The sequence below is a fragment of the Fundulus heteroclitus genome, chromosome 16, assembly GCF_011125445.2.
Source record: "Fundulus heteroclitus isolate FHET01 chromosome 16, MU-UCD_Fhet_4.1, whole genome shotgun sequence".
Taxonomy (NCBI): Eukaryota; Metazoa; Chordata; class Actinopteri; order Cyprinodontiformes; family Fundulidae; genus Fundulus; species Fundulus heteroclitus.
The window spans coordinates 12,191,586-12,210,682 of NC_046376.1; the positions used below are offsets into that span (position 1 = coordinate 12,191,586).

Here is a 19,097-nt window from a genome sequence, read left to right on the forward strand (position 1 = left end):
ACATCACACGAATACTTTGCATCCAGAGGAAGACAAGTTGCAAATTCCCTCCAGCTAGCAACACTTTTATGCTAAGTTATCTGACAGTTCAATAATAGCAAAGGGGGAAAAAAATAGACTGTATGTTGATAAAGCTACTTGTTACAATTTAAAAATGTGAATCATAAAGAAGTGCCAAAAGCAGAAAACACTATTATGTGCAAACAGAGTGGAAACAATTCACGGTATACAGACTGTTCATCGGCGTAATCTAATGAGGTCATATTATCCAAAATGGATTTATGCAGGAAACATACGGAGGGAACAAATGCACCCACTCTCTTTTGTCTCCCTGCGTTTGCCTCCACGTGTCCCTCACACTGAGGCGTACTCTTAAATAGACAAACTGTCTTCATATCTTATTACCAGACGCGCAGAGCTGCAAACAACACGTCGCCGTAAAGTGATTAAGTTTGGCACTGAGCGGAACGGGCGCGGACCGGCAAACAGACGAAGCATCTGCACACAGCGTCTGCATTACTCTGATTGTCTGTCTGCCTGGAGCCATGCTTATTCTGCAACAGGACAACAGAAGCAGCATGTCAGCGCCCGGCATCAGCATTTAGGTGTGCAAAGCTGCTGGCCAATTTACCGGAAATATACATCCATCAATCAATGCCAAGCCGCTGCGGCTCATGGAGCATATTTCCGATTCAGTGCCGCAACAGCTAGTTATGTCTTTAGGGTTTATTGTATTATTTTAAAGTGGTTTCAGTTCATGGTTCTTTGGGTTTTCTGGAGGTCCTTCACAGATTTTTTTCTTTTGACTGCTTTTCTGCCTAATATGTGTTTAGAACAAATTCAATTCAATTCACTTCAATTTTATTGATATAGCGCCAATTCATGAAACATGTCATCTCAAGGCACTTTCCAAAGTCAAATTCAATCAGATTATACAGATTGGTCAAAACATTTCTTCTCTAAGGCAACCCAGTTGATTGCATCAAGTCTTAACAAGCAGCATTCACTCCTCCTGAAGAAGCGTAGAGCCACAGGGACAGTCATCTGCATCGTTGATGGCTTTGCAGAAATCCCTCATACTGAGCAAGCATAAAGCGACAGTGGAAAGAAAAACTCCCCTTTAACGGGAAGGAAAAACCTCCAGCAGAACCAGGCTCAGTATGTAAGGTCTTCTGCCTCGACCGACTGGGGGTTAAAGAAGAACAAAGAGGAAAGGGGAGGACAAAAGAGGGGTGCCTTGCCTAAAAACACATGTTGAATAGATAAAAGAAATGTTAAATCATGTTTTTAGGAAACAGGAACAAAACTCATGTTTATTGGATCATCTACTTCTGGTAAGACTGTAAATGTTAGGAAAATATGATCAAAGAAAAAGGTCCGTCCATCCAATTCCAAAGTATGTATGACAAGATGGTTGGTGGCAAAGGATTCGGCCTAAAATTGGTTCTTAGCCAAGCCGAACGTTTGGATTAAGGAACCTATTTTACACCTGATTGAGTCATTGGTCGGAGTTAACAAACAAAAAAAGGCTTGTTTTTCTCTCATGAAAATGGTCTGGGAATGATGTGTGGTAGTAAGTTAAAAATGGTTATTTTAAAAAATAATGGGGAAATATTTGCCTATTGGTGGGAAAATACAAAGAAAATTTTACTTTTGTACTTGCCTGAATATCAATTAATCTTAATGGGAACAATAGTTCATTCTGTGAGTTCGATTATTTTAAGATGAGTCATTTTCAGTCAGTTTTAGGGATGACAAACCAACAAACAAGCAAACAAACAACTCAATTGTCTAGAGTTGCAGGTTCTCGACAGAAAACAAGTGAACAAAGCAGCCAACACGAAATAAAATAAATATTTTCAGGAATATTTGTCTAAGAAAGGGATTATTTGAGACTTTTACAAAGCACAATGTTGTTGTCTTATATTGGCTTAGCATTGTTTGCCCAGTGCAAACTTTGTACACTATCAGTTGAATTATTGTACCTGCAGCACCAGGTTAAGAATCGCTTGGATGTTTTGTTAAGACATGATAACATCAAGTGAACCCATTTTATTTATTGACACCACCTCTTATTGACCTCCACTGAAGAAAAAAAAACCATTTATACACAGCAGAGTTCAATACGAAACAGCGGGTGCTCATCAAGAGAATAGGCTTAACTCGTTTAAGCACAAACTAAATGTATGAGGAACACTTGGTCTCACTTCAGGGAACTTTGAAAGTTTGCTATTAATATTTTCTCCACATGAGGTAATATCGCATGCCATGAGTCACCTTATTTTCCCGGTGAGAGCTGGTACGAACACAGTGCTTGGTTTACAGATGCTCGGATATTGCTTGTGCCGTCCTGAGGGTGTATTCAGCATTTGTTATTACCTCCTGCTCACCTTGTGCATTTCTTCTTTGTGTACCTCTCTGTCTCCGTCGATGTGTGCAGCTCCAGAGACTGAAACGCTCGCTCTCCTTCAAGACCATGATGCGCAGTAAGAGCGTGGAGAACTTCTTTCAGAGGTCCTACAGCGACGCTCGACTGCCCGCAGACTTCATCACCGACCCGCCGCCGCCCTCTCCCCCGCTGCCACCCGGCTCCCCCCTCGTTGGCGAGCGCTCGCCCTCCATCTCGCCGTCTCTTAGCCCCAACCTTTCCATCTGTTCTCACTCCCCGTCTCTCAGCCTTTCCCCGTCGCTGCCTGCCAAGCCACCCCGAGCTCAGATTAACCACTGTTTTCAGGACCACATCTTTCGGAAGCCCACCAACTGCCAGCACTGCAAGCACATGATAGTGGGTAAGGTGCTGAAGCGGTCCTCATAAGATCGCCTGACTCCGTGTCTCGTTTTACTTGCACAGTTAGAAAGAATTTATGTATGTGCATGTGTAACAGAGCACCCTGAGGTTATAAAGATACTGTCCTGTTTTTAAAGAGAAACATCAACGCCTGTACACCCTATACCCCGCTTATCCGTGCAGGGTGCCTATCTCATAGGGACACACAGGCACACATACATACTGCCTAAGGGCAATTTGGAGAGACCAAATAACATGTGTGAGAAAGCCAGGGGTACCCGGAGAGAACCTTTGCATGCACGTGCAAACTCCATGCATACCACCCCCAGGCTCCAGGCAGTGCTACCAGCTGCACCACTGTGCAGACCGGCACATCGAGAAGCAAAATTGCTAATTCTACTTTGAGCGAATTTGGGTCGGCGACACCACCAGACGTAAAGAGCTGATCAGCGGGCGTCAGCAAGCACTGCAGCAAACAGGATTTTGGAACAGCGTCATCTATACTGTGCAGCTTTCAAGTTACATTCCAGTCTGACGCAGTCCTCTTTGGCGATCCAATCCCACGTGTTTATTGTGGCTAAAAGTTTTCTTAAAACCCTGCACAGTTCTCAGACGTTCAATCCACAGAATGCAGGTGAACACAGATGCAGGAGAATCCGGATTCAAAAATGCAAATACTAAAAAAAGACTGTTGATTTTTTTTTTTTACATTATGCCTTATGTGATGTCTTCAAGGGCTTGTGTGCATAGAAGCTTTTTCTCTTGGGATTGCAGACTTAAATGATGATTTTTTTTAAAAATAGCCCAAAAGAAAAGAAAAAACCCTGCATTTCTCATTGTCTAAAGTCAGTTTGATTCATCTTAAAGAAGAGTCCTGACTTGTAGCTTTAAAAATGTTGTCTACTCTTATATGTCGCACAGATCACCTTACACAAAAGGTTAAAGAATTTGATGAACTTTCAAGCAGCCAGATGTGTTTTGGCTCCATTTAACTGACATTTAATTAAAACTGACTCATTTTCTTCTGTGCGGCTTAAGTGTAGATTTCTTTTTTTTTTTTTTTGCCGCTCCTATGAGCTAACTGCTACTAGTATTTCTGCTAAATGTGTTTCCTGTCAGTATGACTGATTACGGCCTCCTACCTGCTCCCCTGTGTTTGCGTCTGTGCTCTTGTTTTGCATGCATTGTGGGGTTTATTTATGTAATGCATCACCTCGCTCTGGCTGCACTCATCAGCAGTCCTCAAATAAAGTCTAGCCTCTGTGTCCTTGTTAAGCTGATTAAGCATAATCAGTTTTTCTCTTTAAAGCAAAAACTGTGCTTTCTTTAAGTCACGTGTAAGTGGCTTGTTGATGTTATCCTAATCTGCAGCCAAATTACAAATCAGCCTTTGATTTAAAGACAAAAAAAAAAGGTTTCGCCTTTTTCACGCAGCATAATAAATAGTGTTTATCTCATTGGAAAACAAATTAGTAAGAAAACATCTAGAGGGTGATTTTTAGCATCGCAACACTTTAAATTAAAAGGAAAACACTCGATGAATCACTCCTGAATCGGTTATGTCTGAAATATCTCCAGCTGGTTTTCAATACTGCCATTTTTTTTTCAGGAGGAGCTGCTGATTATAAGCTGTTAGTATCAGCACCTGCAGCACTGTCAGCTGGATAAAAACTAGGACAGAGCATGATAACAGAAATATGCTTCTGTGATCTTTAGGCCACTTTGTTCTCTTCGTACTTTTTATGCAGCCTGCTGCTTCCGTAAAAAAAAAAAAAATGTTTCTGCTTTTGTGTTCGTCGCTTTCATTTTTTTTGTGTGTGTCTCTATACCTCACTGTAGGTAACTCCAAACAAGCTCTGCGGTGTAAAACGTGCAAGATGGCTGCGCACCTGTGGTGCACGTCAGAACTGTCGCAGCAGCAGTGCCATGGAAAGGTATAGGCACTAAGCTTTAGACAGCATTTATATATATATATATATATATATATATATATATATATATATATATATATATATATATATATATATATATATATATATAATTTTTTTTAAATTGGCATATGTCACATTTGTGGGTAAAATATATCTGAATTCTGCTTATATTATGTTGCAAGATCAGAAGAAGGCTCAACAACGACAAACTAGTCAGTATAGTTACTCTGTAAGATTGTAAAACGGTAAAAACTGTGTGTTTAGTCGACAAAAGAGATCTTTTATTTTAGATTAAACAAAAGACACGGGGTGTTAATGAGAGAACTTACCTTGAGAACAAGGCAGGGTGGGCTGTTTTCCTCTGGTGTTTAATGGCCTTGCATTGCAAAGCCAAAGCTAAAATTCAAATTAGACCGAAAGCCTTCAGTCTATTTAAATAGCAAAGCAAAATAAACCAGTAGATGAACAAAATCCTGCAGAAGAAATGTAATAAAGAGACATGACAGCAAAGTGACAAAGCAGCAATACTTTTTACTGTTTTTTTCATCCGTCTAATCTGTTCAAACATTCTCCTTACACTCATTGTCACAACTAAAGCATCCCAGGGAAAAGCAAGCAGTAATCCGTTTGAGCAGGACACGGACCAAATAGCTTTTGCAACAATAAATGAACGCAAGCTCTCCGATTAGGCTGGATCCCACGCTGGGAAAATATCAGGACACCTGATGAAGCCTGCGTTCTTTTCAACAATAATTGGACATATGAATATTTAAAATCAATTTTAACAATAGCAACACTTTCAAGTTATCTAATAAAACGTAGCTAAACTTCGTATCGCATCAAAACTAAAGACGTTTCGTTTGGTGCTCCTGACTGTGAGAATGAAGACCATGCTGAAATTAAAAGAGCTGTCTGTGGCCTGTTTTAAAGGGGACTCAAAAAAATGATATTAAAAAAATAATCAACAAGTAGAGGATGTTCAAAAACAACTTTCAACATGCCCAGTCTGCGCCGTCCAACCTCATTTACCCCGATGGAAGACAGAAAGATGCTAAAATAAGTCTCCAGCAAAATGAACCCTAGAATTTCATCATGGTACCTACAGCAGGGTCTTGCTACTGTTTAAAATAAAAGTTTATGTTTTAAATCAGACAGATGCACAGGTTTAACTTGCATTGGAGGTATTCAGGGAGGAAAAACTTAGAAGAAAAACAGAAAGGTCCAGGTGAGAGCTGCCATAGACAATGTAGACAAAGACAGGGAGTCCTGGAGTGATGTCTTTTGGACAGACGAGGCTGTATTTAAATTGTATCAACACTAGAACAGAGGATATGTTTTGCATAAATCTAATACAGCATTCCAGGAATATAGTTTCATGCCAGCTGTGACGAACAGAGCAGTGAGGGTTTTGGATCAAGGATGCTTTTCTGTAGCAGATACCTGCCCAGTTCACCACCACCAGCATAAATTCTACCATGTATCAGAAGGTGATTGAAGAAAATGTGAAAAAAAAACAACAACCCAAAAAACGACAACATGCAATATGACAATGACTCAAAATTTACAAGTGAGAAACCAGAAACTGACTCAGATCGAAGGAATGGAAAGTCACCGGCCCAGTTAAAGCCCAGATCTAATTTAAAAGGCTGTGGGGTGACATGAAACGGTCCGTTTTTACCTTCCTACTGGGGCAAGCTTTCTGCACAGTGACATCAGAAACCTCAGATGCTTCCAAGAAATGTCTATTGGAAGTTAATTCAGCTAAAAGGGGTAAGACTAGCTATAAGGGGGTCAGCTGTCCTGTCTTTTTCCTCAGCTTTAATTTTTTTTTTGTCCGTATCTTTGTTCAAGTTGTAAAACCGGGTTCCTTTTTCTAGTTTATCTGCAATAAAATCACCCTCTACTTCAGCTCCCCCTCTGTCTGATCTTCATCTGAAGTGTATCTGTGAGGGAAAAGTCGGATAGACTAGATGAAAGTGCTTCAGAGTCTCTGCGGGAAATTGGCAAAAGTCCCTCACTATGTCCTTTCCAACTTCACCATCTAGTGTCGATTCTTTGGTCACATCATGGATCAGACTCATGTTATTTTTTTTCCCTTTATTATGAAATGTGTTTTTTTGTATGAAATCCTGGACTGAATATCTATATAAGCGCTTGTTGTTTTTTTAAATGATTTTTCACAGTTGGTAAAATAAATGCATCACTTTTTTAATCTCATCTGGATCACAGTTCAAGCATTGAATCAGAGCATTATTATAGAGAAGAGCTTCCATTTTTTTAACCACATTTTAATCTAAATGCTTATATATACATACATTATGTATGTGAATGTGACAACAAGTCATAAATTACAATGGCTTAGTTTTGAGGGGGAAACAAAAAATTTAAATTTCAAACAAAACCTTACACCAACCCGTTATCTTTTACAAAAGTAAATTTGGATTTGGTTCACAAATTTTTTAATTCTTTTTGTTAAAATGGGGCTTAAAAATGTTCACTCCTAAAGGGTAACAGGTAAGGATTGCTAACTTTCTAGTGGAAAACATTAGTATGCAGCAAGAGGTCAGACCTTCTGAGAGCAACTTTGTTGAAGACAGCTCAGGACGAGATGTAGGGGAGTGAAAAGGGCACGCAAATGTAAAATCTGCATAGAATCAGCAGACTGCATTAGAAACTAAAACTACATTTTTGGTTTTGCTCCCAGGGAGTGTCTAAATTTGCGAGTAAAGACAGAGACAAACTGATCTCAGCTGAAATGCTTACTTTGCTTAATTCAGTGTTAAATTGCAATCACCGGGACTCACAAACGCCGACCTCCTCTGTATCCAAGCAGTGCGTACAGTACATACGCAAGTTGTTGAATGCATTTATTGTGCAGAATTAAAAACTTCAGATACATCTAGAAATAATTTCTGCTCCTGCTGCGGGTCCTCTGCCCTGGCAAACCCTCACATGCACGCCCGTGTGCCTTTCTGTGTTTCTGATCCGGTCGTTTTCACATGACTTCATTAGGGGTCCTAAAATCACTACACAGTCGAGTCCATTTTCCTACGGGCCAAATCTGTATACAGGAAGTAATGTAAGCTGCAAAAAGTCATTCTGCTTTTTCTCTCCCCTCCATTAGTCTGGAGCATTCAAGCGAAACTTCAGCTCGCCGATGCTCGTCAATGACCAATTGGCTGTCGTCAAGGAAGTTCAGCCGTGCCAAGGTGAGCGTTCACAGAGTGCCCGTGCGTGCGTGTGTTTGTGAAAGTGAGTGCACAGGCTTGTTGGCGTCTCTTGCGCTTTTGTTTTGTGACTTCGCTCTGTCTAGTGGTTTGGGGTATTTTTAGATTTTTTGTGCGCTTGCATCTGTGCCATAACAAACCCAGAGCAGCCTCCCTCTCACCTGACAACCACGGAAGCATGAAGTGGGGAACAGATAAGGAAGAAGAACAACTTCAGCTTTTCTCGGAGGCTGGTGGACGGTCTCCGCTCCGAAAGTATGTGAATAAATATTTACAAGCTGTGATGTTTATGTTTTTTAATCTGTTTATGATTTGCATCGTATACCACCCCCCCCCCCCCCCCCCCCCTCCCCGACTGTTGAAGTTTAGAGACAGGCACTGCAGTTTGCATGTTTAAAATCTCCATAAACATTGAACTGCTTCCAAATTTATGATCAGCATAAGCTCTTTCCAACGCTCCTGAGACGCTGTTACACCTCTTAATTTGTAAAGCTCGCCTTATACCCCCTGGCCTAATGTGGCTAGAATATATTTCTGCTTTTTTATCTTTGGATGAGAGCTTGTTTTCCCAGGGGAAGAACACGTGTAGTACACGGTGTAACGATATATCCTGCTCACGTGAAGAAATTGAGTTTCCAAGAATGAACGAAGAGGAAATATCAGCAATTAATTTGGAAACACAAATGCTCATTCTACACTACAGCATATCTGCCTTGCATTTCAATGATGTGGGAAAAAACACTGCCTTAAGTAAATAATGCACCAGCAGTTCCTTTCTCCTTGATCTGACACTGTGGCACACTTTTTTTTGGAAGTAAAAATAAATAAATCTGTGGGATAAACATCCCAATGAGATGCCATTTTTGTATTGTACATTTTTCATCACTGCAAGGAAATTGTTAATGCTATGCAAATGTCGCTGCAATAACCTGAGATAAATATTATTTTTTTCTCGTGCTATGCTATGCAGACTCTCCGTCTGCACAGAAGATCAACTCCCTTTCCCGTTCTAAGCTGTTGAGTTGACCTCAGCATTCAGATAATAATTATCTGACCACTATGGAGGGGCAGGGGAGGAGGGGTTCAAAGCATTGAACCTTAGGTGCCGAGTGTTCACTACCTATATAAATATAGGCAGAAATTCAAGGGAAAGAATAATGGCACTGCACAAGTAACAAAAAGACTGTCCTGATGCAGTCATCATTCGACCCCCTTCAATCCTAGTACACTAAACTATACAAAACTGGGGAGCAGTTCCAGAGATGATATGCATGCTTCTGCCTCATCCTTAGAGCAATGGAAAATGTTATTTTTTAAATGCCATCATAAATGGCATGTTAAGAATAAGTGTGACATTTTGCTAAAACAAATGTATTTCAATTATTTTTTTTACAAATACAGTAGAAGTTTCACAGATCACAAACTTTGCTTTGAATAAACTTTATTGAGTGTAATATTTCACAATCCAGGTTTGCCTAATCCCTGCAATTTACTCCAATTTTATACTTGTCTAAATCTAAATTGGTCCTAACGTTTAAAAAAAGCTTCAAAAAGAACAAAGATGTTCCCCGTTTGTTAATTTCATAAATAGAATACAGGTTTTATGAATCTAGAACTGGGCGTAGCACTGTTATCTACTTACGGTTAGTCAGTGGCAGTATTCTCTCAGCGTTTGAAGAGCGTTTGTGTCTTGTCTAGCATTTCCTTTTTTTTGGACAAAGCACCCACAATGCTGCTACAAAATAGATAATAAAGCGGTGGAGGGTTCTCCAGTGCTTTTATAACTGAGTAGTGACAGCCAGCCTGATCAGCAGCTTTTAGTCGACTCCATCAACATAACAAGAAAACTCAAAAACTGAGTGTCTACCTGTTTATAATTCAAAATAAGCGTCAAACATATGCACACAGGGTTAAGCTTAAAGTGCTCAAGGTCTTATGATTTTAGCTTATATTTACATTGAAGCAGATACACATAAAGATGAGCTATGATAAAAAAACAAGTCTGTACGTGAAAGGTTAAATGAACAATGTTAGAAATATGTATAAAGGTTATGTAAAATAACATGACATTTCTAAAAAAAAAATATGTGCAACTGTGTCAGAAAATGTACAAGTGCACATTTTCATAAACATGGAAAATGGTGCAAAAAAGAGCAGGCCTGTAAACAACTTATTGAGTTTGTTGGGAGCAGTGGTGCTCATTGAATCTTGCAGCTGCTGGGAGGAAGGATCTGCAATAATGCTCCTTTGTGCATTGAGGATGCAGCAGTCTGACACCAAAGGAGCTCTCCGGTTTTGCCACAGTGTGATGCATGAGGTGGGAGATAGCTCCTTCTGTCTCTCCTCACCTGCACTGGGTCGAGAGGGGATCCTAGGATGACGCTGGCCTTCCTGAAGCGCTTATCTAAATGCTTCCTCCCAGCTGTGAATGAGCGGCTGTTCCAACAAACAACGCCGTAAAAGATGCTTATGCCACCTCTGAGTCCGAAAAGGTCTTTGGGAGAACGCTATAAAAGCCCCTTCAGTCTCCTAAGAAGATAGAGTCTGCTCTGGCCCTTAATATGAAGACAGTCGTTGTGGCTCCAGTCCAAGTTTATTGTCCAGGTGAACACAGAGGTGCTTATTAGACTCCACCATCTCATTTCAGTTCCCTGGATTTTCTTCAGGCAAAGTCACACACTGACAGCAACTGGCTAGGGGCTTTGCGAGACAGACTTCAGGCAAAGTCACACACTGACAGCAATTGGCTAAGGGCTTTGTGAGACAGAGTTCATTTTGACAAGACATTTTGTGGTGTTTTACTTTCACAAGATCTCATGTCACGATATGTTGTTACACCCCTAGTAGCTACTGCAGGGATTCTTCTCGTGTGAAGTACACCATGTTGACTAAGTCTCAGCATCTCATGCTGGGACTTTTTGTACAACTCGTGCATCAGGCTACAATCAACCTGCAGCGCCATCGTCGCCTCCAAGCCTGGGGCTCTGCCAGGGCCTGCTGAGTCTGCACTCTGTCAATGTCCTCATACTTACTAAAGTACAGAACTCATCATACTACACATGATTACTATTGTTAATAGGGCCTCTAATAAGTTCTTGTGGTATTCAAATATCACGGTAGTTCTGATGGACATCAGAACCCCATCTCACAAAGTGCTAGGAATGTGCGATATATCGGCATTAACAACGGTATCGGCCAATGTTAGTAGTTGGTCCGATAAGTAAAACTGGGTCGACATTAACAACCGACGTTTATTTCCATCTAGTTGTCCTTTGTACCAGTGTTTCAGGAGGGGGGGGGCATGTGAAAGTGACAGTAATGCATTGCAGCCAGGATTGTGTTTTTTTTTGTTGTTTAAATGAATCAGAGATGCACTGTCAGCACTGTGCTTGCTCTTTACACTGTCGAAACAAGACATATGAAAAGCAGCGTGTATGTCTAGAGACTATAACCCACATGAAAAAATTCAGTTAGCGTAGTTTTCAGTCGGTGCAGAATTTGATGATCCCAGAAATATAAATGTGTGTATTTACGCACACATACAAATTGGTAAAAATCTGTTATCAGACATTGAAGCGATATTAATATCGGATATCGAAATCGGTTAAAATTTTCGTATCGGTGCATCCTTACAAAGTGCTATCTGGCTCCTGTTAGCATGTGATTTTGTTCGGTGACGTAATTGTACCACTATTAATTACTGTGTGTTGTGTTTCCTGTGAGGTGAAAAAAGGTGCTTTGAGTTTGTCACCCTGAATCTATTTTTCAAGATTCCTATTTTGAAATAAGAAAGAAAGCAGTTCATGAGTTGCCCTGCTGTGCTGACAATGAATAAAAAAATGCACTTCTCACCGAGCCAGACAACAACTCGCATAAAGGCATCGAAGAAGCCTCCACCACTCATAAATCTTTTATCTAGCAGCATTTTGGTTGACTAAATAAACTGTGACAGAGTGACAGATAAATACTGGAACTAGTGTTAGCATCTGTTTTGCAGTTTTCCGTCAGTGTTGAATCAACTGGCTATTTCACAGTGGCCTGTTTGTTTGCCTGGGCTGCGTTTGCTCATCTGTTATGCAAAATCAAAAATACTTAATTTTTATTAATATACATTATGTCTAAAAACAAAACAGAACATTTTTGACTCTAAACTGAGACAAGAACAAAACAATGCAGTACTGACTGTTAAGACATTGATTGATGTAAATTCCTCTAATAAGGCTTCTATAAAAACACACTTTGTGATTTCTGAACTCTTTTCTCTATTTTTAAAAGCAAGAGGAAATTCCCAGCTTTATCGGACATATACCTAAATCCTAATCTTGTCTCATTCTCGTGAACCAAACATTGCACATCACCCTTCCTCCTGAAACGGATGTATCATAACTCAAGTACCTATGCATATACTCTTATCGTGATAAGAAGGTTAAACTCTCCAGTGTGCTGAAGGACAGGTGGTGCTTCAGGTTACACTCTTGTTTTTTTTTTTTCTTCTTTTCACAAAGTCTGATTTGGATTCAGCTAAAAGATGAATACACTTCTCTGTTTAGCTGGAATACGTTTTATTTCAAAGTTACCCATTTGACTGCATGAATAAAACCCCAAGGTCTTATACCTGAGAGGGATTTTTGACTGAATCACAAGCAAGGTTTTTCATTTACGCCTCTGTAATTATTTCACTCTGCCAAAGCACATCCTTCAGGGAAGTTCAGCCCTAAACACTCTGTTTAGTCTTGTGTCAGAATTTTAGGGTTCCTGGAGAATATTTCTGCCGAGATCACAGAAGTACTTCATTCAGTATGAAATTGCAAATCGTTGCTGCTTTATCCGACACACACACACACACACACACACACACACACACACACACACACACACACACACACACACACACACACACACACACACACACACACACACACACACGCTCACAAACATGTGTGCCACTAAGAAAAAAATCCCTCTGCCCTCCATTCAGCTTGTGTTGAGCTGGATGGAAATAGGAGCAGAAAATCTCATTCCTAGCCTGAAATACGCTGCGGTAGCACCGAGCACCGCTGTCTACATGAAACATAGAGATGAAGACTTTGAGGGGATTTCCATATTTTAAATATCTTATCTTATTCTCTTTGTACTCGTCTCCAGCTCCAGATATATCACAGCCCTTAAACTAAGACTCAGAAGAGTTATTAGAGTGTCTTGATGTCTTCTTAACTTTTGGCTGCTGTGCACTTAGACGTGTAAAAGTGGGTCACTTTGGTCCAGGACCGACTGCATTACCGCTGTTATATTTAGCCCGCTTCCTCCAGATTCTCACAGGCACAAAAGCTATGATGTACAGCATTATCTCAGCGTGTCATCCTAATTGTAGCGTGTCTGCAGCAGAAGCTTGGAGTTAATTAATAATTTATGGGTGTGATTTTTACTCAGACGTGAATCTGTGTGTGTGTGTGTGTGTGTGTGTGTGTGTGGTTTCAGAGGCTGCGAGGATGCGTGTAGACCCTGTGTACGCTGCCTTGCGCTACGGGACGTCCTTGGCACAGATGAGCCGCTCCAGTTTTGGCAGTTTATCAGAATCACCAACACGCAGCTTGGTACGGCATCATTACCCTGTCGACGTGGGTAGAGGACAGTTGATTGTGTGTTTTAGACATTGAAAGCTGGGTTTTTTGTGACTGCAGTCTGCTGACTCACTGACCAGGTACTGAAAAAAACGGAAGCAAAAGACAATAAAAACAAATCAAAAGGCCGATAAATAAGGTTTAAAACCAGTATAAATGTGCCGTTAAAGGAAGAAACTGATCTTTAGTTTGTTGCTTGTGTGTGTTTTGGTCTTTTAAGTTGATGTCATAGTCTCTTTGTCTCTTGTACTGTTTATGTAGATAATTGTTTGCGTCCATCCGGTTCTGTTTAGTTATCACGTGCTTTATTTTTTCTCATTTGAGTGTTTTTTTTTTATTTGCACTTGACTCATCCTTGGCTCCACTTTACTGGATCGCCACTGAATCATGTTGTCCAATCACCCGTCAACAGTGCAGTGCTGTGAAAAAAAGTGTTTGGACCTTTGTCACAAATAAATGTTTTCAAGATCATCAAAAAAAAATTCCTGACATAGATGACCTGAAAAAAAAAATACAAAATTAAGTTTTTAACAAATTATTTTATTTAATAAGGGGAAATAAGCTAACCAAACCAATCTAGGTGCACTTGGTGGTTTGTAACACTGTCCTGTTGGGCAACAAATGTGTGTTTAGGTTGAAGGTCATGAACTGAAGGCCAGCCATTCTCCTTTTCTGGTAGAGAATAGGTTTTAAGGTTCCATCAACTACAGCATGTTGTCCAGGTCCAGAAGCAAAGCAAGCCTAAGCTGTCCCACCACCACGGTGTTTGACTCTAGTTATGAGGTTATTTTTCTAAAAGTGTGTTAGTTTTACAACTAACCTAATACACAACGTATAAAAAGTTCCACTTCTGTCTCCTCAGTCTATGGTTATTTTCTCAAGGGTCTCTGGGAGCCTAAAGTTGAGTCAGGTCTTTGTGATGTTTTTTGGTTAGGGGTGGTTTTTGGCTTTAGAACTCTCCTATGGATCGTTTTTGTCCCATTTTCTTTTTGTTTTGTTGAGTTGTTTACAACAAGTGCTTCACTCGGTTCTTTTCTGACCTCTTGGGTGTGTCATCGGCGCGCTCTTGGAGTAATTTTGGTAGGTCGGCCGCACCAGTGACGGTGTTTCACGTTTTCTCCATTTGCGAATTGCAGCTATCAGTCTCATAGCTTTAGAAATAGCTTTGTTATTCTTTTCATAACAGTCATGATGTGTGGCTTTAACATATTTCTTGTTGGTAGACAGGTTCTGTGCAAAGCATAAGTCGATTCTCCAGGTCTGACAGTAATCCGGTTTGAGTGTGGCTTGGGAACCAAAAAGTGGATAAACAGTGAAACGGGATTATTTTTTTCCAAAGGCTAGGTTGATTTCAATAGCTTTTTTTCTCTTAATAAATAAACCCATAATCTGAGTTTTGTGTTTAATTGATAATCTAAATTAATAATAAAACAAACTATAATGAAGGCAGAGGTTCACCATCAAGCAGGACGAACCCTAAACATTCAGCCAAGGCTACAATGGAAAAGATAACATGATGTACTGAGTAGATCATGTTATATTATAGATTATAGATTAAATCATGTGTTAGAATCAGAAAGAGACAACTTAGAATCTGTGGCTTTAAAAAAAAGCTGATGATCTATCCAATCAGATTGAGTTTGAGCTATTTTGCGAAGATGAACAGGCAGGAAATTTCAGTCTCTAGATGTTCAACGCCTGCATCTAACGGTTCAGAGAAGAATAGACTCAGAAAACTGAATTTCAATGCTCGCTGTTCTTTTCAGACTTTTGGGGGGCTAAAGACCTTGTATAATTTACGTTCCTCTTCTCCACCTTACAAGTATAGACTGCTAAATGTTGACCTAGCACATAAAAAGCAGGATATCAAAACAGTCAGACACCGTCCGTCTGCGAAATGACAAGAATTACACAAATCCTCCTGTTTTATATGGACGGTTCTCTAAGTATCAACGTTCCCTGCCTAAATGTAAATGCCCAATCTCTCTAACATCTGTGGCAAAAGACATTCAGATCATTCAGGAAATACTATTCCTAATGGCTGACGAAAAACAAACAAACAGATCCGACATCTGTTGAGCGAAAGAACATCGTCTCGGGTAGCTTGGTGCTAACGTTTTATTGTTTCCTCTTTATTTCCTCCTCCAAGGGGGATGTAGGTGAGGAGAGGCAGGAGAGACAGTGCAGCTTTTAGTCGACTCCATCAACATAACAAGAAAACTCAAAAACTGAGTGTCTACCTGTTTATAATTCAAAATAAGCGTCAAACATATGCACACAGGGTTAAGCTTAAAGTGCTCAAGGTCTTATGATTTTAGCTTATATTTACATTGAAGCAGATACACATAAAGATGAGCTATGATAAAAAAACAAGTCTGTACGTGAAAGGTTAAATGAACAATGTTAGAAATATGTATAAAGGTTATGTAAAATAACATGACATTTCTAAAAAAAAAATATGTGCAACTGTGTCAGAAAATGTACAAGTGCACATTTTCATAAACATGGAAAATGGTGCAAAAAAGAGCAGGCCTGTAAACAACTTATTGAGTTTGTTGGGAGCAGTGGTGCTCATTGAATCTTGCAGCTGCTGGGAGGAAGGATCTGCAATAATGCTCCTTTGTGCATTGAGGATGCAGCAGTCTGACACCAAATGAGCTCTCCGGTTTTGCCGCAGTGTGATGCATGAGGTGGGAGATAACTCCTTCTGTCTCTCCTCACCTGCACTGGGTCGAGAGGGGATCCTAGGATGACGCTGGCCTTCCTGAAGCGCTTATCTAAATGCTTCTTCCCAGCTGTGAATGAGCGGCTGTTCCAACAAACAACGCCGTAAAAGATGCTTATGCCACCTCTGAGTCCGAAAAGGACTTTGGGAGAACGCTATAAAAGCCCCTTCAGTCTCTTAAGAAGATAGAGTCTGCTCTGGCCCTTGATATGAAGACAGTCGTTGTTGTGGCTCCAGTCCAAGTTTATTGTCCAGGTGAACACAGAGGTGCTTATTAGACTCCACCATCTCATTTCAGTTCCCTGGATTTTCATCAGGCAAAGTCACACACTGTCAGCAACTGGCTAGGGGCTTTGCGAGACAGACTTCAGGAAAAAGTCACACACTGACAGCAATTGGCTAAGGGCTTTGTGAGACAGAGTTCATTTTGACAAGACATTTTGTGGTGTTTTACTTTCACAAGATCTCATGTCACGATATGTTGTTACACCCCTAGTAGCTACTGCAGGGATTCTTCTCGTGTGAAGTACACCATGTTGACTAAGTCTCAGCATCTCATGCTGGGACTTTTTGTACAACTCGTGCATCAGGCTACAATCAACCTGCAGCGCCATCGTCGCCTCCAAGCCTGGGGCTCTGCCAGGGCCTGCTGAGTCTGCACTCTGTCAATGTCCTCATACTTACTAAAGTACAGAACTCATCTTACTACACATGATTACTATTGTTAATAGGGCCTCTAATAAGTTCTTGTGGTATTCAAATATCACGGTAGTTCTTATGGACATGAGAACTCCATCTCACAAAGTGCTAGGAATGTGCGATATATCGGCATTAACAACGGTATCGGCCAATGTTAGTAGTTGGTCCGATAAGTAAAACTGGGTCGACATTAACAACCGACGTTTATTTCCATCTAGTTGTCCTTTGTACCAGTGTTTCAGGAGGGGGGGGGGCATGTGAAAGTGACAGTAATGCATTGCAGCCAGGATTGTGTTTTTTTTTGTTGTTTAAATGAATCAGAGATGCACTGTCAGCACTGTGCTTGCTCTTTACACTGTCGAAACAAGACATATGAAAAGCAGCGTGTATGTCTAGAGACTATAACCCACATGAAAAAATTCAGTTAGCGTAGTTTTCAGTCGGCCGCACCAGTGACGGTGTTTCACGTTTTCTCCATTTGCGAATTGCAGCTATCAGTCTCATAGCTTTAGAAATAGCTTTGTTATTCTTTTCATAACAGTCATGATGTGTGGCTTTAACATATTTCTTGTTGGTAGACAGGTTCTGTGCAAAGCATAAGTCGATTCTCCAGGTCTGACAGTAATCCGGTTTGAGTGTGGCTTGGGAACCAAAAAGTGGATAAACAGTGAAACGGGATTATTTTTTTCCAAAGGCTAGGTTGATTTCAATAGCTTTTTTTCTCTTAATAAATAAACCCATAATCTGAGTTTTGTGTTTAATTGATAATCTAAATTAATAATAAAACAAACTATAATGAAGGCAGAGGTTCACCATCAAGCAGGACGAACCCTAAACATTCAGCCAAGGCTACAATGGAAAAGATAACATGATGTACTGAGTAGATCATGTTATATTATAGATTATAGATTAAATCATGTGTTAGAATCAGAAGAGACAACTTAGAATCTGTGGCTTTAAAAAAAAGCTGCTGATCTATCCAATCAGATTGAGTTTGAGCTATTTCGCGAAGATGAACAGGCAGGAAATTTCAGCCTCTAGATGTTCAACGCCTGCATCTAACGGTTCAGAGAAGAATAGACTCAGAAAACTGAATTTCAATGCTCGCTGTTCTTTTCAGACTTTTGGGGGGCTAAAGACCTTGTATAATTTACGTTCCTCTTCTCCACCTTACAAGTATAGACTGCTAAATGTTGACCTAGCACATAAAAAGCAGGATATCAAAACAGTCAGACACCGTCCGTCTGCGAAATGACAAGAATTACACAAATCCTCCTGTTTTATATGGACGGTTCTCTAAGTATCAACGTTCCCTGCCTAAATGTAAATGCCCAATCTCTCTAACATCTGTGGCAAAAAAAACATTCAGATCATTCAGGAAATACTATTCCTAATGGCTGACGAAAAACAAACAAACAGATCCGACATCTGTTGAGCGAAAGAACATCGTCTCGGGTAGCTTGGTGCTAACGTTTTATTGTTTCCTCTTTATTTCCTCCTCCAAGGGGGATGTAGGTGAGGAGAGGCAGGAGAGACAGTGCAGCATGGAGGAGGAGATGACTCAGGAGACAGGGGGTAAACAACGCCGTGCGTATGTGGATCTGTGCTGTTTGTGTGGGTCAATGTCTCTGCTCTGTTAACCTGTGCATGACTGCCCGCATGAGAGAGATATTTAACGGGTTTGCTTGTTAGAAATTTCAAAACGCGTCGTTGTAAGGGTCCGTCTGCTTGCTGATTTCCCAGAAATCCTCTCGACCCTTCAAGATGATCCCGTCCCAGAGAAAGAGATGGAGAAGGAGAAGGAGATGGAGATGGAGACGGAGAAGGAGGCGGAGCAGAGCGGCGAGCCGGCTGAGATTCTTGCAGAGGACAGCGTTGCAAAGGTAGCGCTCTGTTCTGAAGGTCAGCCTTCGCTGTTTTATTTCCCGGCGTTTGTGTTTCTGTCTCACGACCTGAACTACCCCGTATCCAGGTGCCCAAGCGCATTGAGGTCCACTCCATCCACACCTATGTAGCGCTCTACGGGTTCCTGCCTCAGGAGCAGAACGACCTGGAACTACAGTGAGTAAAAGCCAGACCCAAAGTTTTTTTTTTTTTTTTTTTTTT

At 40.6% G+C, this 19,097-nt stretch overlaps 1 protein-coding gene across 2 annotated transcripts in view; it reads left to right on the plus strand.

The window, feature by feature from the left end:
- Positions 1-2,444: 2,444 nt before the first annotated feature.
- Positions 2,445-19,097, plus strand: part of LOC105932726 (SH3 and cysteine-rich domain-containing protein 2) — a 29,750-nt gene continuing 13,097 nt past the window's right edge. The window contains exons 1-7 of one of the 2 annotated variants that reach the window (XM_036148111.1): positions 2,445-2,789; positions 4,628-4,722; positions 7,844-7,928; positions 13,425-13,540; positions 18,497-18,566; positions 18,735-18,874; positions 18,964-19,052. In XM_036148111.1, the coding sequence (XP_036004004.1) occupies positions 2,477-2,789; positions 4,628-4,722; positions 7,844-7,928; positions 13,425-13,540; positions 18,497-18,566; positions 18,735-18,874; positions 18,964-19,052 (908 nt within the window). In that variant the 5' untranslated portion in view covers positions 2,445-2,476. The remainder of the gene's footprint in view (positions 2,790-4,627; positions 4,723-7,843; positions 7,929-13,424; positions 13,541-18,496; positions 18,567-18,734; positions 18,875-18,963; positions 19,053-19,097) is intronic. The other variant, XM_036148112.1, reaches the window with a different exon arrangement.